This window comes from Cervus elaphus, chromosome 16, assembly GCF_910594005.1.
Source record: "Cervus elaphus chromosome 16, mCerEla1.1, whole genome shotgun sequence".
Classification (NCBI taxonomy): Eukaryota; Metazoa; Chordata; class Mammalia; order Artiodactyla; family Cervidae; genus Cervus; species Cervus elaphus.
In genome coordinates this window covers 40,181,463-40,204,597 of record NC_057830.1, presented here as the reverse complement: position 1 = coordinate 40,204,597, position 23,135 = coordinate 40,181,463, and the positions used below count along the sequence as shown (strand labels likewise).

Genomic DNA, 23,135 nt, shown 5'->3' with positions numbered 1-23,135 from the left:
CTAGTGGTTTCCCCGCCCTGTTATCCACAGGCTAGTACACCTTGTCAGTGATGCTGTGCTGTGAATTGGACCTCTTTGCAGCTTCCATCGATAAGGGCCAAAGGGCGATGCAATTCTTGGTGTCCAGAAACTTCCTATTTATCCCTCTATTTCGTCCCTAGGGAGGGGATCAATGAACTGGAAAACCTGGTATCCCCATGACCTAGCATGTAGGAACCACTCCAAACGATTTCCCGAATTTCATTGATCCTAGAAGACAGTATAGGGTTTCCCAGGTGACTCAGTGCTAAAGAATCCGCCTGCCAATGCAGGAAACTCAGGACACACGGGTTCGATCCCTGCGTGGGGAACATCCCAGCTCAGGTGACCTGTGGTCTCAGGGGCAAAAAGAGTCAAGAAAGAACACGCCTCTGCCGTTGAGGTGATGCCTCCGCCGGGCCGCGCGGTGGCGCTGCAGCTCCGCGAGGCCCGGGTGGTTGTGGGGTTCAGGGGCGCGCAGGCTTCTGGGGACCCTAGAGCTGCGGCGGCTACGCGCGGGGCTGCCGCGGTGAGTGCGGCGGGCGGACCTGGGGGCAGGTCTCCCCGATCGCTCACGGTCAGACTTGTGCTCCTTCCGGGCCTCTAGCTTCCGGCCGGGAAGGATCAATCGCGCCCACGGATCCGGCCCGAGGCAGCAGGGAGCGGATCTGGGGACGGCGAGAGCGACCCCATCGGGGGCCAGGCGACCCCTCCCTGCCCCACCAAGGCCCTGCCGGGGACCCTGGGCACGACCCTTACCCTCCTCGGAGCCCGGCTCGTCTCCGATCAGAGGCGAGACCGTGTCCTCGGTCGTGGGAGGGCCCGGGTTCTGCGCTCTGATCGCGGCGGTGTCGGTTGCCCCGTAGGCTCTCCCACCTGTCACCCTGGCCCTTCTCTGCTTGGACGGCGTCTTCCTCTCCGCAGCCGAGAATGACTTCGTGCAGCGCATCCAGGAGGAGCTGGACCGCTTCCTGCTGCAGAAGCAGCTGTCAAAGTAAGCCGGAGTGAGGGTGGCGCCCGCTCTGCCGCTGGGAAGGGCAGTGTTCGCCCCTAGCCTCCTTGCCCCTTTTTGTCCAGTGGTGCATCTAAAGTAACTGGGCTCGCAGCTGGCTCTGATCCTGGCCTTGAGGTTTAATAATCTGCGGTCAGGCCTCTCCCCGCTGCATCTTTCCTGGGTAACAGCTAGCATCACCTGAGATGGAACAGCCCGCCCCTGGAAGGAGGATGGTGCCAGTAGGTCCCCATCATACCCTCTATGGGCAGGTCCACTGCGGTCAGCCTGGGACCCCAGGGGGCAGAGCGAGCCTAGGTTCAAGCCACCATTAAACCAGGAGTGGACTCCGTGGGGGTCAGGCCCGGGGGCTGCTCCTGGAGCTCCTGCTCTGCTCTCCTTCCCATCCCTCCCCAGGGTCCTCCTCTTTCCCCCACTCTCCAGTCGGCTCCGGTACCTGATCCACAGGACAGCAGAGAATTTTGACCTTTTGAGCAGCTTCTCTGTTGGAGAGGGCTGGAGGAGGAGGACAGTCATCTGTCACCTGGACATCAGGTGTGTATCTGCCGTCTGGGAGGCCCCTCGTTGGTTCTCCCAAGGGGTGGTCTGGTGAGCTGGTCAGCCTCTGGGAGGGTGACCTCCTCTCTTCCCAGCCTCAGTTGCTTACAGGCAGTGCTGCCTTCTGCTCAGCAGGGGAGCAGAGGTGCATTGTTGGTGGAGGTCCTTTAGCAAATTCAGTTTATGCACGTTGGGCCAAAAGAGAGAGAGCTGTTTAAACAGTGGGGATGTCCACTCAGCATTGCCCTCAGGGAGCTTGGGCCCTGCAGAGGCCATGGAATGTGAGAGCTCATCTAGCAGTTCGCTCACCTGTCTCCCTGTACATCTCGAAGGATCTTATCATAATGTCTATAATCCTAGCCTTTAAAGTTACATACTTTTCTTTTTTTTTTATCTGTTTTAAACTTTTTATTTTGTGTTTGGGTGCAGCCAATTAACAATGTTGTGATAGTTTCAGGTGGACAGCAAAGGGACTCAACCACACATATACATGTATCCATTCTCCCCTAAACTCCCCTCCCATCCAGGCTAACACATAACAGTGAGTAAAGTGTCGCATGCTATACAGTAGGTCCTTGTTGGTTACCCATTTAAAATATAGCAGTGTGTACATGTCCATTCCAAGCTTCCTAACTATCCCTTCCGCTCATCCCATTGTGTGTGTGTGTATGTGTGCTAAGTCCCTTCAGTCATCTCGGACCCCATCCGATTATCAGCCATTCAAAAGAAGGAAATAATGCCACATGCAGCGACATGGATGGACCTAGAGATTATCATCCCTGTTACTGCAAGTGACATTGTTTCATTGTTTTGAATGGCTGATAATGGGAGGGGGTCAGAAAGAGTGGGAATGATCTGTCTGCAATACAAGAGAATTGGGTTCGAGCCTTGGGTCGGGAAGATCCCCTGGAGTAGGAAACAGCAACCCACTCCAGTATTCTTGCCTGGAAAATCCCATGGACAGAGGAGCCTGGTGGGCCACAGTCCATGGGGTTACAAAGAGTCAGTCACAGCTGAGCTACTAACACACACACACAGATTGTCCTACAGAGTGAAGTCAGAGAAGGAGAAATATCATATGATATCCCTTATATCGTGGAATCTAAAAAGAAATGATACAAATGAACTTACTTACAAAACAGACTCACAGACTTAAAGTCACACACTTTTCTAATAACATAGCTTCTGAATGCTAGCTGCTCACCACACCCTGTAGCAAGTGTACTCAGCTGTCTCATAGTCGGTTTATAACACTGGAGGAAGAGTTGACTGCTTTATGCTTATTCAGGGCATCCAGCCTCCCCTCTGATGGCCTCATTAAGTTGTTTTCTAGGGTCACTGTGGCTTTGGTTTTTGCCTGAGACTGACTCAAGAGCCTCAGGCCTGAATGGCAGATAACTCCAATAAACCATTCTCCTCGGGGCTCAAGCACCCCTCTGATCAGTGCCTGCTCCTGCTCCAGGTTACCCAGTTCAGACGGATTCTCTGGCTCCTGCCGCCCTCCTGCCTCCCACCCTAGCAAGTACCGAGGTCCTCGGCCCACCGCAAGCCAGAGAGCGCCTGCTGGTCCCCGAGGGGCGAGGGCCGGCCGGTGGCATCGTGGACGCAAGCCGGACCAGGCCTTGTATGTGCCCCGGGTGCTGCGCCGGCAGGAAGAAGGAGTGCCGCCCCCTCCTGCAGAACTCCAGGGAGATGCTCCAACTGGCAGGCTCTCAGAAGAACCAGGAGATACTGGTGCTGGGAACCCCACTGCCGATCAGGAACTTCCCGTGTCAGTGACTCAGGCAACAGAGGACCGAAAAGGCCCTGGTCAAGGCTGTGAGAAAGAGTCGCTGCCAGACCCATTGGCTGCTGAACCCTCAGGGCCTGAGAGCCACGCAGGGACCGGAGACAGGCCGGAGTCAGCCGCACAGTCGGAGGCCGGGCTGCAGCTGGACTTGGAGGAGGGAAATGGGACTGAGCCGGAGAGGAGCCTGGCAGCGGAGGAGGAAGTGGAAGAGGAAGAGGCGGAAGAGGAGGGGCCAGGCAGCTGCTCCGAGGCCGACTTCAGTGAACTGCTGCAGGAGGTGATGAGGCTCTGAAGCCCAGAAAAGGGAGGGTGGAAGTGAGGTGGGTGTGGTCGAGGGTGGATGGGGCGGAGGGTCAAGATGTATCGGGGTGCTGCGGGTGTTGCGTGATACCGGTCCCTTAGGAGATCAGTACTCAGAGGGAAGGAGGCTCAGGATCTGAGGTCAGGGGTGTCGATTGGATCCCCCCTCAACCAGGTTATTTGGCTTTTCTAAGTTTCAGCTTCTTCCTCTGAAAAAATAGCAGGTGCTAATACACACTTCCCTAGGGAAGTGCTTCAGAATGCACTGCAGACGCTGGTCATGAAAATTACTCTCTGCCTGAAGCTTTGTCTTACAAATCTCTTGTCCTTGGAACCGAGTGTCTGCACCTGAGCATGTCAGTCGGGAGGGCAGGCAGCCTGTATCGCTATTTTACAGATGAAGGACAGACACCAGAAAGCCTTGCTCATCATCACATCGTTAATGAGAAAAGGAAAGATCCTGGGCCTGCCTAGCTCCACCTCTTACTGACAGCAACTTGGGGCAGAATTACTTAATTTTTTGACTTAGTTTGCCCATCTGTAAAGTGGGCCTACAGCATAGAGCTCTGGGGATTCTGTGAAACACAGTGTGTGTTAGTGTCAGTCACCCAGCGGGGACTTCCCTAAAACTCACGCTCCTCCATCTCGTGGCCCAGTCTGCCATGCTGCTATCTTCCCAGGATTCCTGTCTGGGCTGCTCACCTCTGTGTCAACGCAGAAGCCTATGTGACTCTCAGTGTGCGGTTTTGAGAGCATTCACTCAGAGCCCGGTGTATCCGAGCTCCCCTCACTAAAGGGTCTGATCTCTCCCAGATAACGAACAACCTGACGGAGAAGGAGATTCAGGTAGAGAAGATCCACGTGGACACATCATCCTTTGTAGACGAGCTGCCTGGAGAGAAGGATTTTGCACACGTGGTGGAGATCTATGACTTTGAGCCGGTGCTCAAGACTGAGGACCTGCTGGCTACCTTCTCTGAGTTCCAGTGAGTGCCGGAGAGGCTTTGGGTCGGGGAGGGAGTGGAGAGAATGCTTGCTTTCTGGAGAGGAGCTGGGACGCTGCTTTGTGTGGGGGATGCTTGCCTGCCCCTCCTTCAGTGCCTTGAAAGAAAGGCAGAAAGTAGGTGTGGTTGCTCTGGATGCCATGCTCCTGGGCAATTCAGCTTGCTGGCCGTGACTATGCAGAGGAGGAAGAGAGCTGACTTTTCGGTTGTGGACGCTTTTTGGAGGCCCAAGACCTGGTCCTGCTGGCACAGACAGTGGACCTCCAGCCTGGCCTCCGCACGCCCACATGCCAGCCACGACCCTGTGGGGCTACTGCCTCCCCCTGCTTCACGGCCAGCCACCCAGTTGGAGAGTTAACAGATGGAGGGCCAGCTCCACAAAGGAGCTCTTTAGGGGATGAACGGGGCTTGAGCAGCTCTGGGGCAGAGTCTGGTGGAGAGGGGAGAAAAAGTGAGAAAAAGTGAAAAAAAGACTTCTCTCATATCCCCAGATTCCTTGGATCCAAATCCAGTCTTTTCTGCTTTCTTTTTTTATTCTCCATGCTCCGGTCCCCATTCTCTTTTCCTGCTTAGACCTTAAACACATCCTTTTCATCAGGATCCCTGTCCGACTGCTTCCTGAAGAGCCTCCCTTGCCCTCCCTGAGCCCAACCTGGTGGACAGTACAAGGGGCTCCTCTGCTGTCCAGCCCTGAGGGCTGGGCCAGACGGCGCCACTAGAGGCTTCCTCATCCACAGAGGAACTCCTCCCACAGGCCCCAGACTCAGGAGTGCTTTCCCAAGTGGCAGGAAGAAAGTCAGGGCAGTTTCACTGACATGCTCGTATCAAGTCCTGTCCCCACCATGAAGCCCTTTGTCTCCAGCCTCGAACCCTATGCCCTTGGCCTGGGGTGACCGCGTCTGTGAGGGACCCTCTTCACCCTTGGCCTTGTGCTCTACAAGCTTTGAGTCCTGACTTCCTCAGTTCTAGGAGTCGGGGGCCCACCAGATCACAGAGGCGGGGGCCTGTCTGTCTGAAGTTGTCTTATGGTCTTCAGGGCAAGTATGCCCCGGATGGTCGTCTCCTTCTTAGAGGAGATGAACTTGTCTTGGGCTTGGAGTGTTTGAGGCCTGGAGGGGGGAGGGCTTCCTGCAGCAGGAGGGGTTTTCCGCATCTGCTCTCCTCGGCATTCTGTCTCGTCCCCGGCACAGAGAGAAGGGGTTCAAGATCCAGTGGGTGGACGACACGCATGCGCTTGGCATCTTCCCCTGCCCGGCTTCAGGTAAGGCGGTGCACAGTGGCCTGGCCCCTCCTCTGACTGCTGTTGGGAAGGGAGGGAGCCTCATTTCCTGGGGTGAGGATGCCCCAGATCAGGGCGCAGGCTGCTCTAAGCTGATGGACTGGCAGGGTGGCTCCCAGCCACCTAATCAGGAAGTCCATGGGGGCAGAATGGGTGCTGGGCCAGGAAGCTCACACCTCTTCATCCTTACGTCTTGAGTTCAGAGGTTTCAGATTTGGGTGACCTCCACATCCTAAATGAAAGCACGTGATGGTGCCATTTTTACAGATCAAAAACATTCAAATACTGGTGGGACTTCCCTGGTAGTCGAGTGGTTAAGACTCCAGGCTTTAATGCACAGGGCATGGGTTCAATCCCTGGTCAGGGAACTAAGATCCCACATGCCATGTGGCACAGCCAGGAAAGAAAAAAAGCATTCAAGTACTGGCAGGTTCTTATGGTTTGTGCAGATGTGTTCTCATTCCGTTTAGATTAGAGCCTCGGGAGATAGGTGAGATGACTCCATCTTACAGATGGGGAGACTGAGTTCCCCGATGTCAGTGTCCAATCAAGGGTATGAAGCCTCTCGTCCGTCATCAAGGCTGGGGAGGCCAGCTAGTCTCCCGGCTGTCATTCTGGCGCTGCACCTCCCTCTCAGCGCTTTCCTGCCCTGCCCCTGCCACATCGCTGCACAGATTGTGTATATTTATAAGGAGTCAGTCCCTGGCCCCCCTTGACTGCACTTCTCACAACCATGGGCTCTGAACACAGATGGGGAGTGACCACGGCTGGTGTGGGCCCAGTCTTCAGGAGAGCCTGAGCTTTTAGGGATGGGGGGCAGTGTCTGGGCAACAAGAGGACTGGGGCCAGGTGGGGGCTTCAGCCCCAGAGAGGGAGCCACTGAAAGGTGGGGGCTGGGGGAGGCCCTCCCGGTCCATGGAAGGGATTAGCAGTGGGCTCGGCATGGCCATGGCTGCCTTCTGGGCTTTGCCAAGCTGGCCAGGCGCCAGGGGCAGGCCTGCTCAGTCCTCATGTCCTGGCCTCATCTGTATGGTGGTTTGGGTCTGAGGTCCCTCCCAGCTGTGAGGTGACCGTGTCTGTAAGTGGCCCAAGTGCCCCAGGGCCCAGCACAGCCTGAGGCAGTGAGAGCATGCACCCTGGGAGGGTCTTGAGTGGGGGCGGGGTGGTGATGGTGCTGGTGGTGTTTGTTTTAAGCTCCTGGGCTTTGAAAGGCCTGGGCCTGCCTCTCCTGATGTCAGAACCACAGGCTCACCATGTGGCTTCCGGCCCCCCAGGGCAGGAGGGTAGAAGCTGGGGCATGGGCCCTCCATCTGAGAGCATGGCAACCCCGTGCAGGCCTGTGAGCTCTAGGGATGGGGGTGGGGGTCGGGTGGTGAGCTGATGGGGCAGTCCTGTCTCTGAGGTTTGGATGGGTGTCAGAAGTGGCTGCCTGGGCTTTGGGGTGACACGTGTGTTCCTGGGTCCTGAGGAGTTCTCAGCAGGAAACGCGGATGGCTCCAGACCTGCTTTCTTTCCTTAGCTGCCGAGGCCCTGACCAGGGATTTCTCCACACTGAAGATCCGGCCCCTGACTCAGGGAGCCAGGCAGTCCAAGCTGAAGGCCCTGCAGAGGCCAAGTAAGGGAGCCGGTGGTCTGGGTGGGAGGGCTGCTCGAGTGTGGGTCTGCCGTCTGAATCACTTCCCTCTAAAGTGCTCTGCTTTCTTGCCCCTGGGCTGCAAGGACCCATGAGGTCGTCCTCTCCCATCCCAGGGGCCCCATCAGGAGAGCTGTCTGCCAGCTGCCCTGTCCCAGGCTTGCCCTCCATTCACACCTCTTGGGAGTCTGGTTGGGGTGCAGAGGGGAAGCCTGGTCTTCCTGGGTGTCTGGCCGAGGAAGCCATGCTTCGCGGTGAGGTGTACAGGGCATGGGCTTTGCTGTGACCCTGGGACTGGCGTGCCCTTAAACTGGCCTTGAGCAAGTCACTGGGTGTATGTGAGTCGGCCCCTTTTTCTGTGAGATAAGCATTGGAGCGAATGAGAGGGCCTGGTGGCCTTGCCCCCGAAGTGGTGAGAGGCACCCAGAAGGTGCCACGTAAGTGCTGGCTCCTCCCCTTTCCTCTCCTCCTTCCAGGGAGCACGAGTGGGCTTTAGGGGCCAGTTTCCCCTGCCTGCAGAGCAGTGGCTGGCTGGCAGAACTGGCCTAGAGAAGCCTGCTGAGGCCATCCACATTCTTGTGGATTACACGGTCTTTGTCCCAGACTTCTTTTTTTTTTTGCTCTGTATTTATTTATTTTTTATTTATTTATTTTTTTCATTTATTTATATTAGTTGGAGGCTAATTACTTTACAGTATTGTAGTGGTTTTTGCCATACATTGATATGAATCAGCCATGGATTTACATGTGTTCCCCATCCTGATCCTCCCTCCCACCTCCCTGCCCATCCCATCCCTCTGGGTCTTCCCAGTGCACCGGCCCTGAGCACTTGTCTCATGCATCCAACCTGGGCTGGTGATCTGTTTCACAATTGATAATCAATTGTCCCAGACTTCTTAGGGACGATAAACATCCTGTCTGTTGATCCAAGAGCTCCAGGTGTCCCTTCCTGGCCTGCTTGCCCTCTCAAAGGGCCCCTGCAAGGCAGGGAGGTGGACAGGATTACCACCACCCTCCGCCCCCAACAGAAGGAGAAACAGGGAGGGCGTGGAGAGGTGGCAGGGTGAGTCAGGACCCCACGAGGGGCCAGGAGCCCTCGGTGGCCCCTCTCACCAGCATCAGGCCACAGGGGGGTGCAGCTGGGCCTCAGGGGTGGGCTCTAACTGCCTTCAACGCTGCTGTGTCGCTGGGAGGAGAGGCCACAGACTTGAATTCAAGTCCCCAACCCCGTGGGGCTTTCCTTTCAGAGCTCCTGCATCTGGCGAAGGAGAGACCACAGACAAATACAGCCGTGGCCCGGAGGCTGGTGGCCCGGGCCCTGGGGCTCCAACACAGAAAGAAGGAGCGGCCTGCAGTGGAGCCTCCTGCCGCTCTGAGGCCCTGAGAGGCCCAGCCCGCCTGGATCGAGCTCCCCAACCCAGTTCGGGCCCCAACACCACAAGCCTTTACACACACCGGAGCAGCCCTGAGCCATCCTTGGAGCATCGCTATGAGGCGTGGTGGGCTTTAGTTTGGTCTAGTTTCTGAAGCTGAGAAAAAAATAAAAATGGAAGAATTTTAACATGATTGCTTCAAAATGTAATGGTCGGCAGTGAAACACTAGGGGGCGCTGTTCGCCTCCCATTGGAGACCTAGGGCTGCTGAAGAAGCGGGTCGCTTTAGGTGACTGACCTCAAACCAGCTGGACCTCCAAGGCATTTTTGAGCAGGCCCTGCCCAGTTTGTGGGGGTAGGTTGCACCTGTTGTGTGATATGTGTCCAGTCTCCCCGAGAGCAACTCTGGGCTACTAGCCATGCTGAGACCCCCCCTGCCTCTGCCATGTACTGGCCCTAGTGTTACCAGTGGTGTGGGTTACACAGGGGTCCCTGCAGAAATAAACATGCACTCGCCTCGAGGTGAAATCTGAAATGCCTTGAGTTCCCTCCCCTCACAGGAATGGGTGGGAGGGCAGCTTTGTACTGGGACAGGGTCCCAGTACACTGGTCTTTCTGGTTTGAGCGGAGCTGGTGACGATCCTGGCCCCCTGAGGTCATCATGGACCCCTCGGTTTGCTGGGCCTTAGTCCACTGTGACACAGAGGGAGTCCCAGGCCTGGCTGGATTGGGGTTCACTCACTGTGCCGTGGGGACTCGGGGTCCACCCTCACTGCACCTCGGGGAAGAGCATGGGGCCCTGATCTGCTTCATCATCCCTCCCCGAGAGACCAGCCCAGGCGCTGCCCTTTGGGGAAATTTCCTGAGACTGAAGGTTGGATGTCCCATCTGACCCTCACACAACCATGGTGCCCCTGACACATTTCCCTAATAGACAAGAGCCAAAGAAAGGCTGAGTTTCTGTGGATTTTCCTGATCCCCTTAGAGGGCTGCTCTCGCCGGCAGCTGCTCCTCCTCTGTGCTGGGAACGGAAGGAGGCCCCTGTGATGGTTCAGTGGTAAACAACTTGCCCGCAGTGCAGGTTCGATCCCTGGGTCGGGAAGATCCCCTGGAAGAGGCAGTGACAACCCACCCCAGTATTCTTGCCTGGGAATCCCATGGACAGAGGAGCCTGGTGGGCTACAGTCCACGGGGTCACAGAGAGTTGGACACGAATGAGTGACTAAACGCCAACCTGTAGCCAGTGCCGGACAGGAGGCGCCCGGAGCCCACGTCCCGACAAGAGAGCCTGCGAGGGTGTGCAGCTCCCTGGCTGCGACTGGGGAAAGGAGCCTGTGGCTTAGGGACTGCACGCAGAGGCCCAAATGAAACACACCTGCAGGTCATAAATCTTTTATTTGGAATTTCAAGTATGTGTAAGTGTCCGTGATGACACATGGCGATCGGTGAGCGTCGTCCTCACCCAGAACCCTGGTTCTAGCACCGTTGAATCAATTACCCACAGAATCGGAAGGACAGACAGAGGAGTCACTTACACAGGTGGGCTGGTTTTTCTTTTGACCTCTATGTTCAAAGGCCCAGAAGCCCGATATGGAATGCCACTAAATTACTTTGTGTTTTAAAGTCTGTGAAAATAGAATACAATTATAGTATCTTGAAAAATAGGAGGACACAGGGGTGTAGGTGTCTGGGGGCAAGACAAGCACCGTCTCTGAGCTCACTGGCTCAGAAGGTGGGTGGCAGCATCACTTATACGTGAGAACAGAATGAAGGGGGTAGAGGTGGTTCATTTAACTGGAAGGGAAGCCTAGATACTCAAGTTGACTGGAAACAGGCTAAGAGGAGGAGAAGTGGGATTCAGCCTGACCTCCTTGGGTTGCTAACCCATGCTGCCAACATGTAACTTAAGAAGAAAACGGCCCCGTGTTATCTGTGGTGAGCCGGGCAGGTGGTGAGGCTCGGAGTGGACCACGCCTCGGAAGGGACGAGCAGCCGACCACCTGTGCGCCCGTGGTCCCGGTCAGGATGGCTCTTGGTTGGCGCTGCTCCCCGCCGCCCCGTGGACGAGCCCCAGCCCCGGAGGCTGTCCCAGGCTGCGGGTGTCAGGAACACGCCTTCCTCGCCTTCCTCCTGAGCTTGGCGGAGCGCTGCAGGGGGTCGAGACGGGCGGGGCCGGGCTGGATGAGGGGGAGCAGGGCGATATCCGGTCAGACTGCAGTTGTTGGGGGAGATGCCCGTGGCCCGAAGGCAGGAGGTGACCACGTCGCCACTTTACCGCCTGGAGACCTGGTTATTTATGAGTCCACTGAAGTGCTCAAACTTTCTTTCCGTCTCTTCACTGAAGGAACCACCTGGAGGAACAGGCATCAGAGAGACAGTGTTGGGCAAACCGGATGCACAGGTCTCCCCACAGGGCTGGAGCCACCCTACCCTCCCCAGACGGCCTGCGGGGACCATCTGCGTGTGATGCCAGCAGGGCAGTGACAGGTGCCGGCCATCTGTAGGGCCAGGCTCAAGTCAGCTGCCCGGCAGAGTCGGCTCAAGGAGTGACTTAATCTAGTGCTGTTAGTTTTCGCCTCCATCGAGAGCGAGGCCGGCACCTTGCCAGTAGAGGAGAAAGCCCAGCCTCCCCTTTTGGAACCCAGGTTGTATAATGCAGGGGAAAGCTTCTCCATTGGTGGCCAGAAGCCACCGTGGTTCACCAGCTTCTAGAGCTCGACAGGAACGAGACACACAGAGCCCCCAGATTGCCAACGCCCACATTTTTGCGGTCTCACGCATAATGAGGTGGCGGCCTCAGCTCCGCCAGCCCTTAAATAGCTTTGGGGTCTGTGTTGGGCCAGCCCATTTCTGTCCCATTCTCTCGCCTCAGCCAAAGCTGGCCGTGAAAACCCCATCTTCATCCAGGCCTGTGTGTTCACCATGTCCTTCCCGTGTGTGGAAACGCGAGACTGGCCCCACTCCCCGTGGTCTTTAGCCAACTTAGGAAGGCGCTCTGTTTCCTGGAGAAACTGGGGCAGCTCCCGCCCGTCTCCTGGAGGTGGGCTGAGGAGGGGCGTGGTGCTCCCCAGCAGGGCCCCGGGGCCTCACCTATGTGGCAGTTGTACATCCAGATGCGGTGGCCATCATACCGGGTCCTGCACTTCATGACGTTGTTGGTGTAGTCAGACTCCGCCACCTCGTAGTTGGGATTGATGACCACCTGGGGGAGAGTCAGGTCAGAGCGGGTCCTGCCTCGGCCACCCTCCATCCTAGGCCCGGCTGCGATGCTGAGACTGGGCTGAGCTCACGAGACGGAGCAGGCGTGGCTGGTGCTGTCTTCTCAGAGCAGGAGGGAGGGTGCAGGACTGGCCAGAGGGGAGGCCAGGGAGGCAGAGGGGAGACCCAGAGGAGACCTCCATGCACCTCACACAAACACACACACCCTACCAAGAGGAAGCCTTCAGATGGGGCCAGGGATAGTTACCGAGTTTGGGATGGACGGACATGTATGTACTTAAAATGGATCACCAGCAAGGACTTACTGTCCAGCACAGGAAACTGCTCAATGGTACATGGCAGCCTGGCTGGGAGCGGGGTTTGGGGGTGAATGGATACATGTATATGTTTGGTTGAGTCCCTTTGCTGTTCAGCTGAAACTATCAATACTGTTTGTTAATCAGCTATACTCCAGTAAGAGGAGGGCATGACAACCCACTCTAGTATTCTTGTCTAGAGAATCCCCATGGCCACAGGAGCCTGATGGGCTACAGTCCATGGGGTCACAAAGAGTCGGACACGACTGAGGAACTAACCACAGCACAGCACATCCCCTAATACAGAATAAAAAGTTGTTTTTTTTTTAAAGATTGTTAATCACTCAGTCATGTCCAACTCTTTGTGACCCCATGGACTGTAGCCCACCAGGCTCCTCTGTCCATGGGATTCTCTAGGCAAAAATACTAGAGTAGGGAGCCATTTCCTTTTCCAGGGGATTTTCCCAACCCAGGCGTGCCTTCAAAAAGGGGTTACCTACCCTCTTGGGGTGCCAGAGAGGTTTGAGGTTAGTAGAGAAGCAGGAGCTGAAGCCTGGGGAGGCCACAAAACAGCTGCTGAAAGAGCCAGAAGGGAGCCGGGGAGAGGACTTGCTGGGAGGGCGTGGGGACCAGGACTGGGTGCTGTGGGGAGTCCGAGGGGGGCTGCCCTGGGCACTGGAGATGACGCTGCTCCTGGCAGCATGACATTAGACACAACCCTTCCGTTCTCTGGGTCCGGGTTTGCTCTAGGGGGTCCCCAAGCCCTTTCTGCTCACCAGGGCAGGTTTCCCCCTTGTACCCCCTTCCTCTGAGTCATCCCAGGTAAGAGGGCGGCACCCAGAGGAGCAGGAGCAGGAGGGACCATTCTGATGAGGGGGCTTCTGGGATTGGTCAGTCCTAACGGAGATTAACCAATCAGTCCTAAAGGAGGTCAGTCAGTCCTAAAGGAGATTAACCAATCAGTCCTAAAGGAGATCAGTCAGTCAGTCCTAAAGGAGATTAACCAATCAGTCCTAAAGGAGATTAACCAATCAGTCCTAAAGGAGGTCAGTCAGTCAGTCCTAAAGGAGATTAACCAATCAGTCCTAAAGGAGGTCAGTCAGTCCTAAAGGAGATTAATCAATCAGTCCTAAAGGAGATCAGTCAGTCAGTCCTAAAGGAGATTAACCAATCAGTCCTAAAGGAGATCAGTCAGTCAGTCCTAAAGGAGATTAACCAATCAGTCCTAAAGGAGATCAGTCAGTCAGTCCTAAAGGAGATTAACCAATCAGTCCTAAAGGAGGTCAGTCAGTCCTAAAGGAGATTAATCAATCAGTCCTAAAGGAGGTCAGTCAGTCAGTCCTAAAGGAGATTAACCAATCAGTCCTAAAGGAGGTCAGTCAGTCAGTCCTAAAGGAGATTAACCAATCAGTCCTAAAGGAGGTCAGTCAGTCAGTCCTAAAGATCAAACCAGTTAGTCCTAAAGGAGATCAACCCTGAATATTCATTGGAAGGACTGATGCTGAAATTGAAGTTCCAATACTTTGGCCACCTGACTCAAAGGGCTGAATCATTAGAAAAGACCCTGAAGGTGGGAGGAGAAGGGGATGACAGAGGATGAGATGGTTGGATGGAATCACCGAATCAACGGACATGAACTTGGGCAAACTCTAGGAGATAGTGAGGGACTGGGAGGCCTGGTGTGCTACCGTTCATTGGGTCGCAAACAGTTGGTCACGACTTGGCAACTGAACAACAAAAGCAACTGGGAGCAGACAGAAAAGGGATATTCAGTGGTGAGGAGCCCAGAGGAGGAACTGAAGGAATGGGAAGGTGAAGAGACAGGAGCTGGGTCTGGGGCTGTGGGCAAAAGTGTGGAGGGCACAGATGAGGCTTTCCCCGAGGGTCCTGCCACATCTGGAAGGGCTGAGACCCCAAGGAGGCAAGGGGGACAGGGCCGTCCATGGTCAGTATGATGGGAGAGGGACAGCCTGCTCGTTAAGGTGCATTCTATAGGCTTGGGGCCCTCAGGACCTCTCCCTCCAGGACTGAGAGTCAGCCCATAAAGAAGGTTGAGGGCTGAAGAATTGATGCTTTTGAACTGTGGTGCTGGAGAAGACTCTTGAGAGTCCCTTGGACAGCAAGGGGACAAAACCAGTCAGTCCTAAAGGAAATCAACACTGAATATTCATTGGAAGGACTGATGCTGAAGCTGAAGCTCCAATACCTTGGCCACCAGATGCAAAGAACCAACTCATTGGAAAAGCCCCTGATGCTGGGAAAGATGCTGCCCCAGATTGAGGGCAGGAGAAAGGGATGACAGAGGATGAGATGGTTGGATGGCATGACCAACTCAATGGACATGAGTTTGAGCAAACTCTGGGAGACAGTGAAGGACAGGGAAGCCTGGTGTGCTGCAGTCCCTGGGGTCACAAAGAGTTGGACATGACTTAGTGGCTAAACAGTAACAACAGTGGCTCTTTAGCAAGCTGGCTGGGCCTGCCAGAGCTGCTGTGGGAAACAGGTCAGTGGGGGTCTCCAGCCCTGAGTCCTAGCCAGTGCAGCCCATTCTAGGGGCTCTAGGTTATGTCCCATGGTGACTCTGTCTCTCTAGGTAAGGCTGGAAAATGTCCTGCTCTGGGGTAGCCTTACTTTGATCTGTTTTCTGCCTGACAACCTTAGTTGTGCCATGTCCCAGCCCATGCGTGGCTCATAGCCCAGGACAGACAAACCCCCTGCACCAAGACCCAGGCAGCCCTTTGCTCACAGATAGTCACGCCCCCCAGCATGGGTCCCTGCAGGGTGACCGTGAGGGCAGTGGGGACTATGAGGGCCCATGTGACCCACTCGGGTGCAAGGGTGAGAGCTGAAATGAATGGTCTCCACAATTCCATCAGACTCATATGGAGGGTCCTCAGTCTCTTGGGGATCTGTGGGCAGTGGCTTTAGTTCCTTAGACAGGAGATCTGCTGTGGTTTACAACAGCCAACGTGTGGAAGCAACCTAAGAGTCCATCAACAGATGAATGGGTAAAGATGTGACGTGTATGTATGTATATACACAATGGAATACTCAGAAAGAAAAAGAAATTTTGCCATTTGCAATACCACGGATGGACTTGAGGGTATTATGCTTAGTGGAATAAGTCAGAGAAAGAAAAATACTGCATATTATCACATATATATGCAATCTAAAAAACACAACAAACCAGTGAATGTAACAAAAAAGAAGCAAACTCACAGATACAGAGAATAAGCTAGTGGTCACCAGTGGGGAGAGGGAAATGGGGAGAGGCAAGATAGGGGCACAAACTATTATGTATGAAATAAACTATAAGGATATACTGCGCTTCTCTAATAACTATAAATGGGGTATAATCTAGAAACATTTTGAATTGCTATGTTGGACACCTGAAACTAATACTGTAAATCAATTATACCTCAATTTTTAAAAACTTAAAAAAAAAAACACAAACAAAATAAAAAGGCAGTGGCAGCTTTGTGTTGAAAAACAAAAAAGATCTGCTGTGGATCCAGGCAGTGGCGGGAATTAGGGATCTAATCGCTCCGGGAACCCTGCCTCTGAGCCTCTGTGCTCTGGCCTCCTGGGCTGGAACGCCACCCCCTCCTCAACTCAGCTTTCTCCCGCTTCTGCAGCAGTGCTGGGGCCTGCAGCTGGGTCCACACGGGAATGGAGAGGGCCAGTACCCCCAGGCCAGGACTCTCCAAGTCTAAAGCTCCACGCCCAGCCCAGGGGAAGATGACCTGGCCTTGCTGGCTGTGAAGTGCGGGTAATGATAATGCCCATCCCTGGGGGTTACATGAGATGCTGGGTTCACAGGGTGTGGGCAGGATCTGGCCCAGTACTGGTCTTCAGTGTACAAGTACATGCATGCTCAGTCGTGTCCGTCTCTTTGTGACCTCCCGGACTGTACTCCACCAGGCTCCTCTTGTCTATGGAATCTTTCCAGGCAAGAATATGGGAGTAGGTTGCCATTTCCTACTCCAGGGGATCTTCCCAACCCAGGGATCGAACCCACATCTCTTGCATCTCTTGCATTGGTAGGCAGATTCTTTACCACTGGGCCATCTGGGAAGCCCTTTAATGAGTCACAGTTATTAAACAGACATTATCAAAATACATGACGCTACACGTTCCCCTTGCAAAGGGGTGGCAGACCTCAAACATAAACTGGAGTCGTGTACAGAGACATGGGTATTCGATTCTTTAAATAAAGAGCACTCTGCTCTTCAGTTGGGCCTCTCCAAGTCTGCGGTTCTGGGCTTGTGGGTGGAAAAGTGCTTGGCTGTCTGATTACCAGTCTCTGAAACTGACCAGGGAAACTTTCAGAGCCCCTCTCTGGTCATTCCCTGCAGGTGTCGGTTCCTCCCTGGACTGTCTATAAGGTGGGGACTGTGGCCAGGCCCGGGACTGGCTGAATGCCCTCCTAGGAAAGCTTTCAAGACAAAATGACACATTTCTGGTCACCCAAGAATCAAGCTTGAAAGCAAGATGGGTGGGGATGTGGGGAAAATAAGGTGAAACGAAGTCTCCGCGGGCAGGAGTGCGCCTGTCTACCTGCAGGGGAGACGTTGGGGATTTGGTGACCTCGGGTCCCCCACCAGTCTGGGCCCTGGCTGGGGCCGGCAGCTATTTGCAGGAAGGTGGGAGGCCAGTGCGTCTTAGTTCCTGTCTCAGGGTGGCGCTTCCCTTGGACAAAGTATGTAGAAGCCCTGGGAAGTCGCTGCACAAATAGTCACTGGACAGGCTGTCTCTAGTACCTAACAATTTACCATTATAGGTTTATTTCTTTGCACTGAACATTGCCCCCTCTGCAGATCCGCTGCTATGAGGCAAACATTTCTGGGAGAGGCAAGTCACAGACATTTGTGAGTGAATGGCTCTTTGTGCGATTGCTTTTAGCCCTGACAAGACAGACCAAGACAGCCTGAGGGAGGGCGCCAGGAGAAACCAGGGTGGAGGTGCAAGTAGAACTCCAAAGACACAAGAAGTGTAGGCTGCCATAGAGTCTGCACAGATTCCCAGCCTGAGGACCAAATCTGGCCTGCAGATGCCCTTTGATTCGCAAGCACCAGGTGCAGGAGTCTGCCCTTCGCACAGCCCAGCCTCCATGCCTGTATTTTCTGCCTGGGCACCATCCGAAGGAGGCTGCCTACCCATTTGCTCAGGCAGAGACCCCTCCTCCCATCAGCGGGGGGCCTGGAGCCCCTTACGTGCCTCACCTGGAACAGGTAGTCTCCAGGAGGCACGTCGGTGATGTCGACCCACTGGCAGTCGATGTCATGACGGTACATGTCCCAGCAGCCCATGGTGATGCCCTGCTCACCAAAGTTGGCACACTCGTAACTCTTCTGGATGTCTGCATGTGGGGACAGAGGGAAGCCCAGTCACCAGGCATCCGTGGCCCCTCCGCCGCCCTCCCCACAAAGGCCCCCGAGCAGCCTGCTAAGTGGGAGGCATCCCCAGATCCCACCTTCAGCATCTCTCCCTTCTCCAGGCCCACAGCCTTGGCTGCCTCTGGGCTCAGCCCATCCCCGCTCTGCTCTGCTTTCGGTAGAATCCTCCCTCAATTCCCTATCCACATCCCATGGTGTCCTCCTCCACGAAGCCTTCCTGGGCCACTCTGGCCCACCCCGGCCATTCTAAGGAACATCAGCCTGGGAATGGAGCGCGTGCTATTCTGGGTAAGTTATGGTGTCTATTGTGAAGCCTGAGGTGGGGTCATCTGGTCTCCCCGAGGACATCCGCTCTTGGATGTGGTCTCGGTCTGACCCTGTCTCTGACCCGTCCTGGGTCAGCCCTTGTGTGGCACATAGTAGGTGCTCGAAACCCATGTGCTGGGTGATTTCATGACATGCCAGGGGCCACGTCAACCACCGACAACCAGCACCCATTTGCGAGAGCCTGCCGAGTCTGGGGGCTACTCTAAGCCCCAGCTGCCCCGAGGAGAGTTGCGTGTCTCCTCTTAAGAGAGCTCGGTCAGGCCAGGATGGCAGGTGCGCCCGCAGTGGTCATCGTGCAGGTATGGAAGCGACCGGGGGCGTGGGTGGGATGCTGTCTCTGCCTGGGGCAGTCAAGAGAGTCTGGGAACCTCAAAGTGGGGCTTTGAGCTTGAACTGAAAGGTAAGACCCTGGGGGGCTTGTGTGTCTGTGTTGGACACAGAGAGAAAGTGTGGCAGCCAGACTGGAAGGGGACTGCATGTCAGGTTCAAGGGTCTGAGCCTCACTGGGGAGACCCATCTGTGGACCCACTGGATCCACCAGTGCCCATCAGCATGACTCTGGAGACCCAGGTGCCTTCATAGCCAGGCCTCGCCCACCCCACCTCTCCAGCCCCAGACGGTAGTCACGAGGTCCCCAGTGAGGAAGGTCCTGGGCGGGTCAGCAGGGGCCAGGGTGATAGAGTCCCGAGCCAGGCCTGGGATCCTGGCCAAATGAGCACAGGCGGGAATATCTGAGTCCCTCGGAATCTCCCCAGCCCGCCCTGTCCCCCGATACCTCCTTCACACTCTGTGTCCTCCAAGCAGAAGCTAGCTTTGTGGCCCTCTGCCACCTTGGTGCCATTGAGGTTCAGCAGGTCATAGTGGGTGAACACCTCCATGCTGTGGTAATGCCTGTGGGTGAGAGGGGGGCCTGGATGTCAGTTTCTGGAGGGAGTGCCACCTGCAAGCGATGGCCCAGCTGGCCATTCCCCTCCGGGGACATCTCGAGCAGAGCAGCATGGTCCAAAGCGGTGCTGGAGGGAGAAACGTGGCCAGTGGACAGGGCATTATGAGATGGGGGGTGGGACAGAAGCCAGGAATCATGGTGCTTCCATGGGCTCTGGAGGGGGACAACCCGCTACCTTCCCGAGCCTCAGTTTTTTCATCTGCTCAATGGGAATAATAAAGTAATGCACAGGGTGCTATGGGAATTAATCAGATAAACTGATGAACAGGGGGCTCAGCATGAATAAGCTGAATAAATTAGGATATATTTAGTAAAAGGATGTCGCACCCTCCAGAGCCCTAAAGTGGCTGTCACAGCTCATTCCTACTTGGGCACTTTCTGCAGATGAATGCAAGTCACTCTTCGATGTCTTTAGAAAACATTTAAAGTGGGAGTATGGTCAGGAGGGAGACAGAATGAAGAGGGGAAGAAGGGGTGGGAAGAGCAGGCGCTGATGAGCAGGGCACACACGTGTCCCAGACTAGGTGATGGAGGCAGAAACCTGTGCTCCTGGGATCAAGAAAATTTTTTTAAAAAAGAGGGGGAAAAAGGGGCTTTGAGACCCTGTGGGAGGGAGAGGGTGACCAGCACGTCCTGTAGAAGGGAACAGAGAGGGAAGAGAGATTGCGCACCCCCGTGGCTCTTGCCCCGGATGAGCATTTACCTAACGGGGGCCCATCTCATCACTCGGGAAGAACTGAGAACAGATGCAGGTTCTGGGAAAGGCCTGTGTTTAACATGGGAAACATGGCTTCCGAGGGGCCTTCCTGAGGGGCTGGGTGCCAAGCCCATCCTCAGCTGCTACACATCTTATCACAAATGGCTGCAAGTATTCGCGTTGGCTTGTCTGTCATTCCAGGAACATTTGGGAAACGGGGGAAGCACAAGGTACCAAGGCTTGGGGAACAGAATCATGTGTCTTGTTTGCCTGTGACCTGAGTTCCCTCTGCAGGAACTAGGGAATGATAGCATGACCCCGTCAGGGGTTCTGTAAAGATGAACTAGGAGACGGACTTCCCTGGTTGGGTCCAGAGGCTAAGACTCCGCCTTTCAATGCAGGGGTGCAGGTTCAACCCCTGGGCAGGAAGCTAAGATCCCGCAGGCCTTGTGGCCAAAAAACCAAAACGTAAAACAGAAGCAATATGGTAACACATTCAATAAAGACTTTAAAAAAATAAATAAAAGTAAACTATTAATGGGGGAAAAAAAAAAAACACGGATTAGGAAAGTCACAGAAATGCCTAACACGGGGCTTGAGACAGAGGAACACTCAGTACCTACCCACCGTACCTTAGCGCTACTACTCCCAGGAGTGATGAAGTCGTGTTTTATTACTATCCACACCGATACCATTGCTACGATTGTGTGTACCATTGACACGACTGAGTGACTGATTCTTTGTGACCCTATGGACTGTAGCCTGCCAGGGCTCTGTCCATGGGATTCTCCAGGCCAGAATACTGGAGAGGGTTGCCATTCCCTTCTCCAGGGGACCCATCGCTGTGATTATTTCCTGGCCGACAGCAGCTTCCTCGCCACGCCCCTGCCCTCCCCACCCCCAGCCTTAGGTGTTTGCCTTCAGGCTCTCTCGGCTGGATGGGAACAGAAGAGGACAGAGAGAAGAGGAAAATTAAAAGGATAACTTTTCAGAGGGGAAATGAGAGGCTCTTTTCCCTTCTTCCTGCATTGGGCTGGTGCTATAAATAATGTCAGAAGTTCCTAACTTGGGCTTTTCCCAGGTCACTCGGGTTCCTGGGTAAAAGGATGCTGAGCCAGGGGCCCATGGGGAACAGTCACAAGGATGCATTCTGTGGCAGTTGAAGGAATGACTTTGAAAGAGTCTATTTTGGCTTCTTGAAGGAGCAAGATGAGACACGAGGTCTGACTCACTGCCTAAAACATGTCTGCCTCTTTCAGAGAGGGGTTTATGTTGCTATGTTTACTGGCTGGAAAGACTGAGGAGGAATAGGTTTATGTTCCGCTGTCTAAACAACATGCAGACGGAGCCCACAGACAGACTCTTGTAAGGCTGACCTTCTCCTGCTGCCCCTGCTTTCTGCAGACTTGATTTAAGAGTCTTCCCCGGCTCTTCATTTTTTCCCTTGTGGACACGGGGAGGGAGCAGCTGGCTGGAGATTCATGATGCTAGCTAGCTGTGGTCCGGAAGCCTCTGTGCTTTACTGCTGGGGCGTGTGTGGGCATCACCTCCAGGGCCACCTCTCTGTCCCAGCGGGCTAGTTGGAGAGCCCAGGGGCACCCACCCTTCACCACTCACGCTCACACCCCAGGAGACTCAGATCGAGGCTGCTGGGAAGGAGGGAGGAAGCATCTGGTGATCCAGGGACATTTCCTCATTTCAGGCTGAGTGTCCTGATCTTCAGAGGTCTAAGAGGTAGCCTGATCCATGGGATAAAGACAGGGAAACGCTGGTCTGCAGAGAGATTCAGGCAGTCTAGGCAGGAGAGAACACCAGATGCTGGGTCACTGGAGGCCGGGGGAGGTCACTGGAACTTGGAGCAGAGGAAGGGTGATCTTCACCATGAGTCTAGAGAGCGAGGCACACTAGGCCATGGCAGCGGCCGAGGCACAGGGCTCTGGGTGAACACGTGGATGGCAGACACAGCTAGTCCAGAACAAGAAGAGAGGTTTGGGTACATTCTTCGTTACCCTAGGTCATCTCGGGCCCAGTAAGACTTTCCATCTGAGCGTCAGTGCATATTACAGAGATGCTTCACTCTTCTTCCTTTCCCACACACTTCCTTTCTCACGTGTCCCCGGTGCCTCCAGGATGGGCAGTGCTGGCTGGCGCTCAGTTGCGGATCGGAAGATGCTCCCGTTCCCATTTCAGAGAATGTGGGGGCTGTTCCAACCTCAGGAGGTGCTTCCACAAAGGGCAGGAGCCCTTCTGCCCGCTCAGCCCTTCCCCACCTGCGAGGCAGTCCTCGGGTGGAACAAAGCCCCCCGGACAGGATGAAGGCCTCAATTTGGCTCACCGAGGCCGCACTGAATCTGCAGGGCTTTGACCCAAAACACAGGCTGCTCTGCACATGGTCGGGGTGGGGTAGAATGAACGAAAGTCCTGCCTTTTTCAGCCCAGCCACCCCTGATCAGAGGGGCTGGCACCTGTGTTGGCTATCCATCTCCCTGCATCTCCAGCTCCCAGCTCCCCTCCAGGGCTTGCCTGAGGTAGGGGACAAGGCAGGATGCTGCACCCTGGGACCCAGCGGGGAGTGAGAACCAGGAGCAGCAAGGCTGCCCTGTGACATCATGTGCCATCAGGTGCCCCCGACACCTGGGGCGCAAGAAGCAGGCAGTGGACCCCCATCAGGATCATCAGTCAAGGCCCATGTTGATGGGAGAGAATGGCTTGGGGCATCGCCCTTTAGGCTGGTGCATGAGGAGGCTCAGAGGGCTCAGCCTCGGTGCTTCACCTTGTGTGTGCGCATGCTGAGTGGCTACGTTGTGGTCAACTCTCTGTGACCCCATGAACTGCAGCCCGCCAGGCTCCTCTGTCCATGGGATCTCCAGGCAAGAACACTGGAGTGGGTTGCCATTTCCTTCTCCAAGGGATCTTCCTGACCCAGGGATCAAGCCCACATCTCCTGCATTTCCTGCACTGGCAGGCGGGTTCTTTACGGCTTTGCCACCTGGAAGCCCCCATGGTGTTTCATCTTAGCACTTTCAAAGACTATACCTCTGTTCCTCATCGTAGCATCAGCTAAATTGGGAATGACCACTTTGCAGATTCAGGCTAACTTGGGCCAGAGTTCTCAACTTTGACTTCACAGATGGGCTTCAGCATCTGTAAATCTGCTGAAACTGGGTGTAAAATCCAGAAATAATTTTTTTGAGTGGAGGATGGGTCAGCTCTCATCATGCTCCCAAAGGGACTCAACAGAGAGGTTCAGGGCCAGGAGTCCTGTTGAAGGTCCTCCCACAGGGCCTGGAGAAGCTCCCCCGCAGCTCT

At 55.0% G+C, this 23,135-nt stretch overlaps 2 protein-coding genes across 2 annotated transcripts in view; one reads left to right on the top strand and one right to left on the bottom strand.

Annotated features, from left to right (window-relative positions):
* The first annotated feature begins 424 nt into the window (after window positions 1-424).
* R3HCC1 (R3H domain and coiled-coil containing 1) lies at window positions 425-9,129 on the top strand. Its single transcript, XM_043927490.1, has 8 exons — window positions 425-547; window positions 885-1,012; window positions 1,427-1,564; window positions 3,030-3,633; window positions 4,470-4,642; window positions 5,851-5,921; window positions 7,459-7,554; window positions 8,820-9,129. Exons 1-8 carry the CDS (start codon window positions 425-427, stop codon window positions 8,954-8,956), a joined length of 1,470 nt encoding a protein of 489 aa, XP_043783425.1. The 3' UTR covers window positions 8,957-9,129.
* Window positions 9,130-10,323: 1,194 nt separating this feature from the next.
* The window catches only part of LOXL2 (lysyl oxidase like 2), a 110,165-nt gene continuing 97,353 nt past the window's right edge, over window positions 10,324-23,135 (bottom strand). The window contains exons 11-14 of the mRNA XM_043870655.1: window positions 18,959-19,074; window positions 17,683-17,819; window positions 12,036-12,147; window positions 10,324-11,296 (exon numbers count right to left, since the gene is read on the bottom strand). Of these exons, the coding sequence (XP_043726590.1) occupies window positions 11,217-11,296; window positions 12,036-12,147; window positions 17,683-17,819; window positions 18,959-19,074 (445 nt within the window). The 3' untranslated portion in view covers window positions 10,324-11,216. The remainder of the gene's footprint in view (window positions 11,297-12,035; window positions 12,148-17,682; window positions 17,820-18,958; window positions 19,075-23,135) is intronic.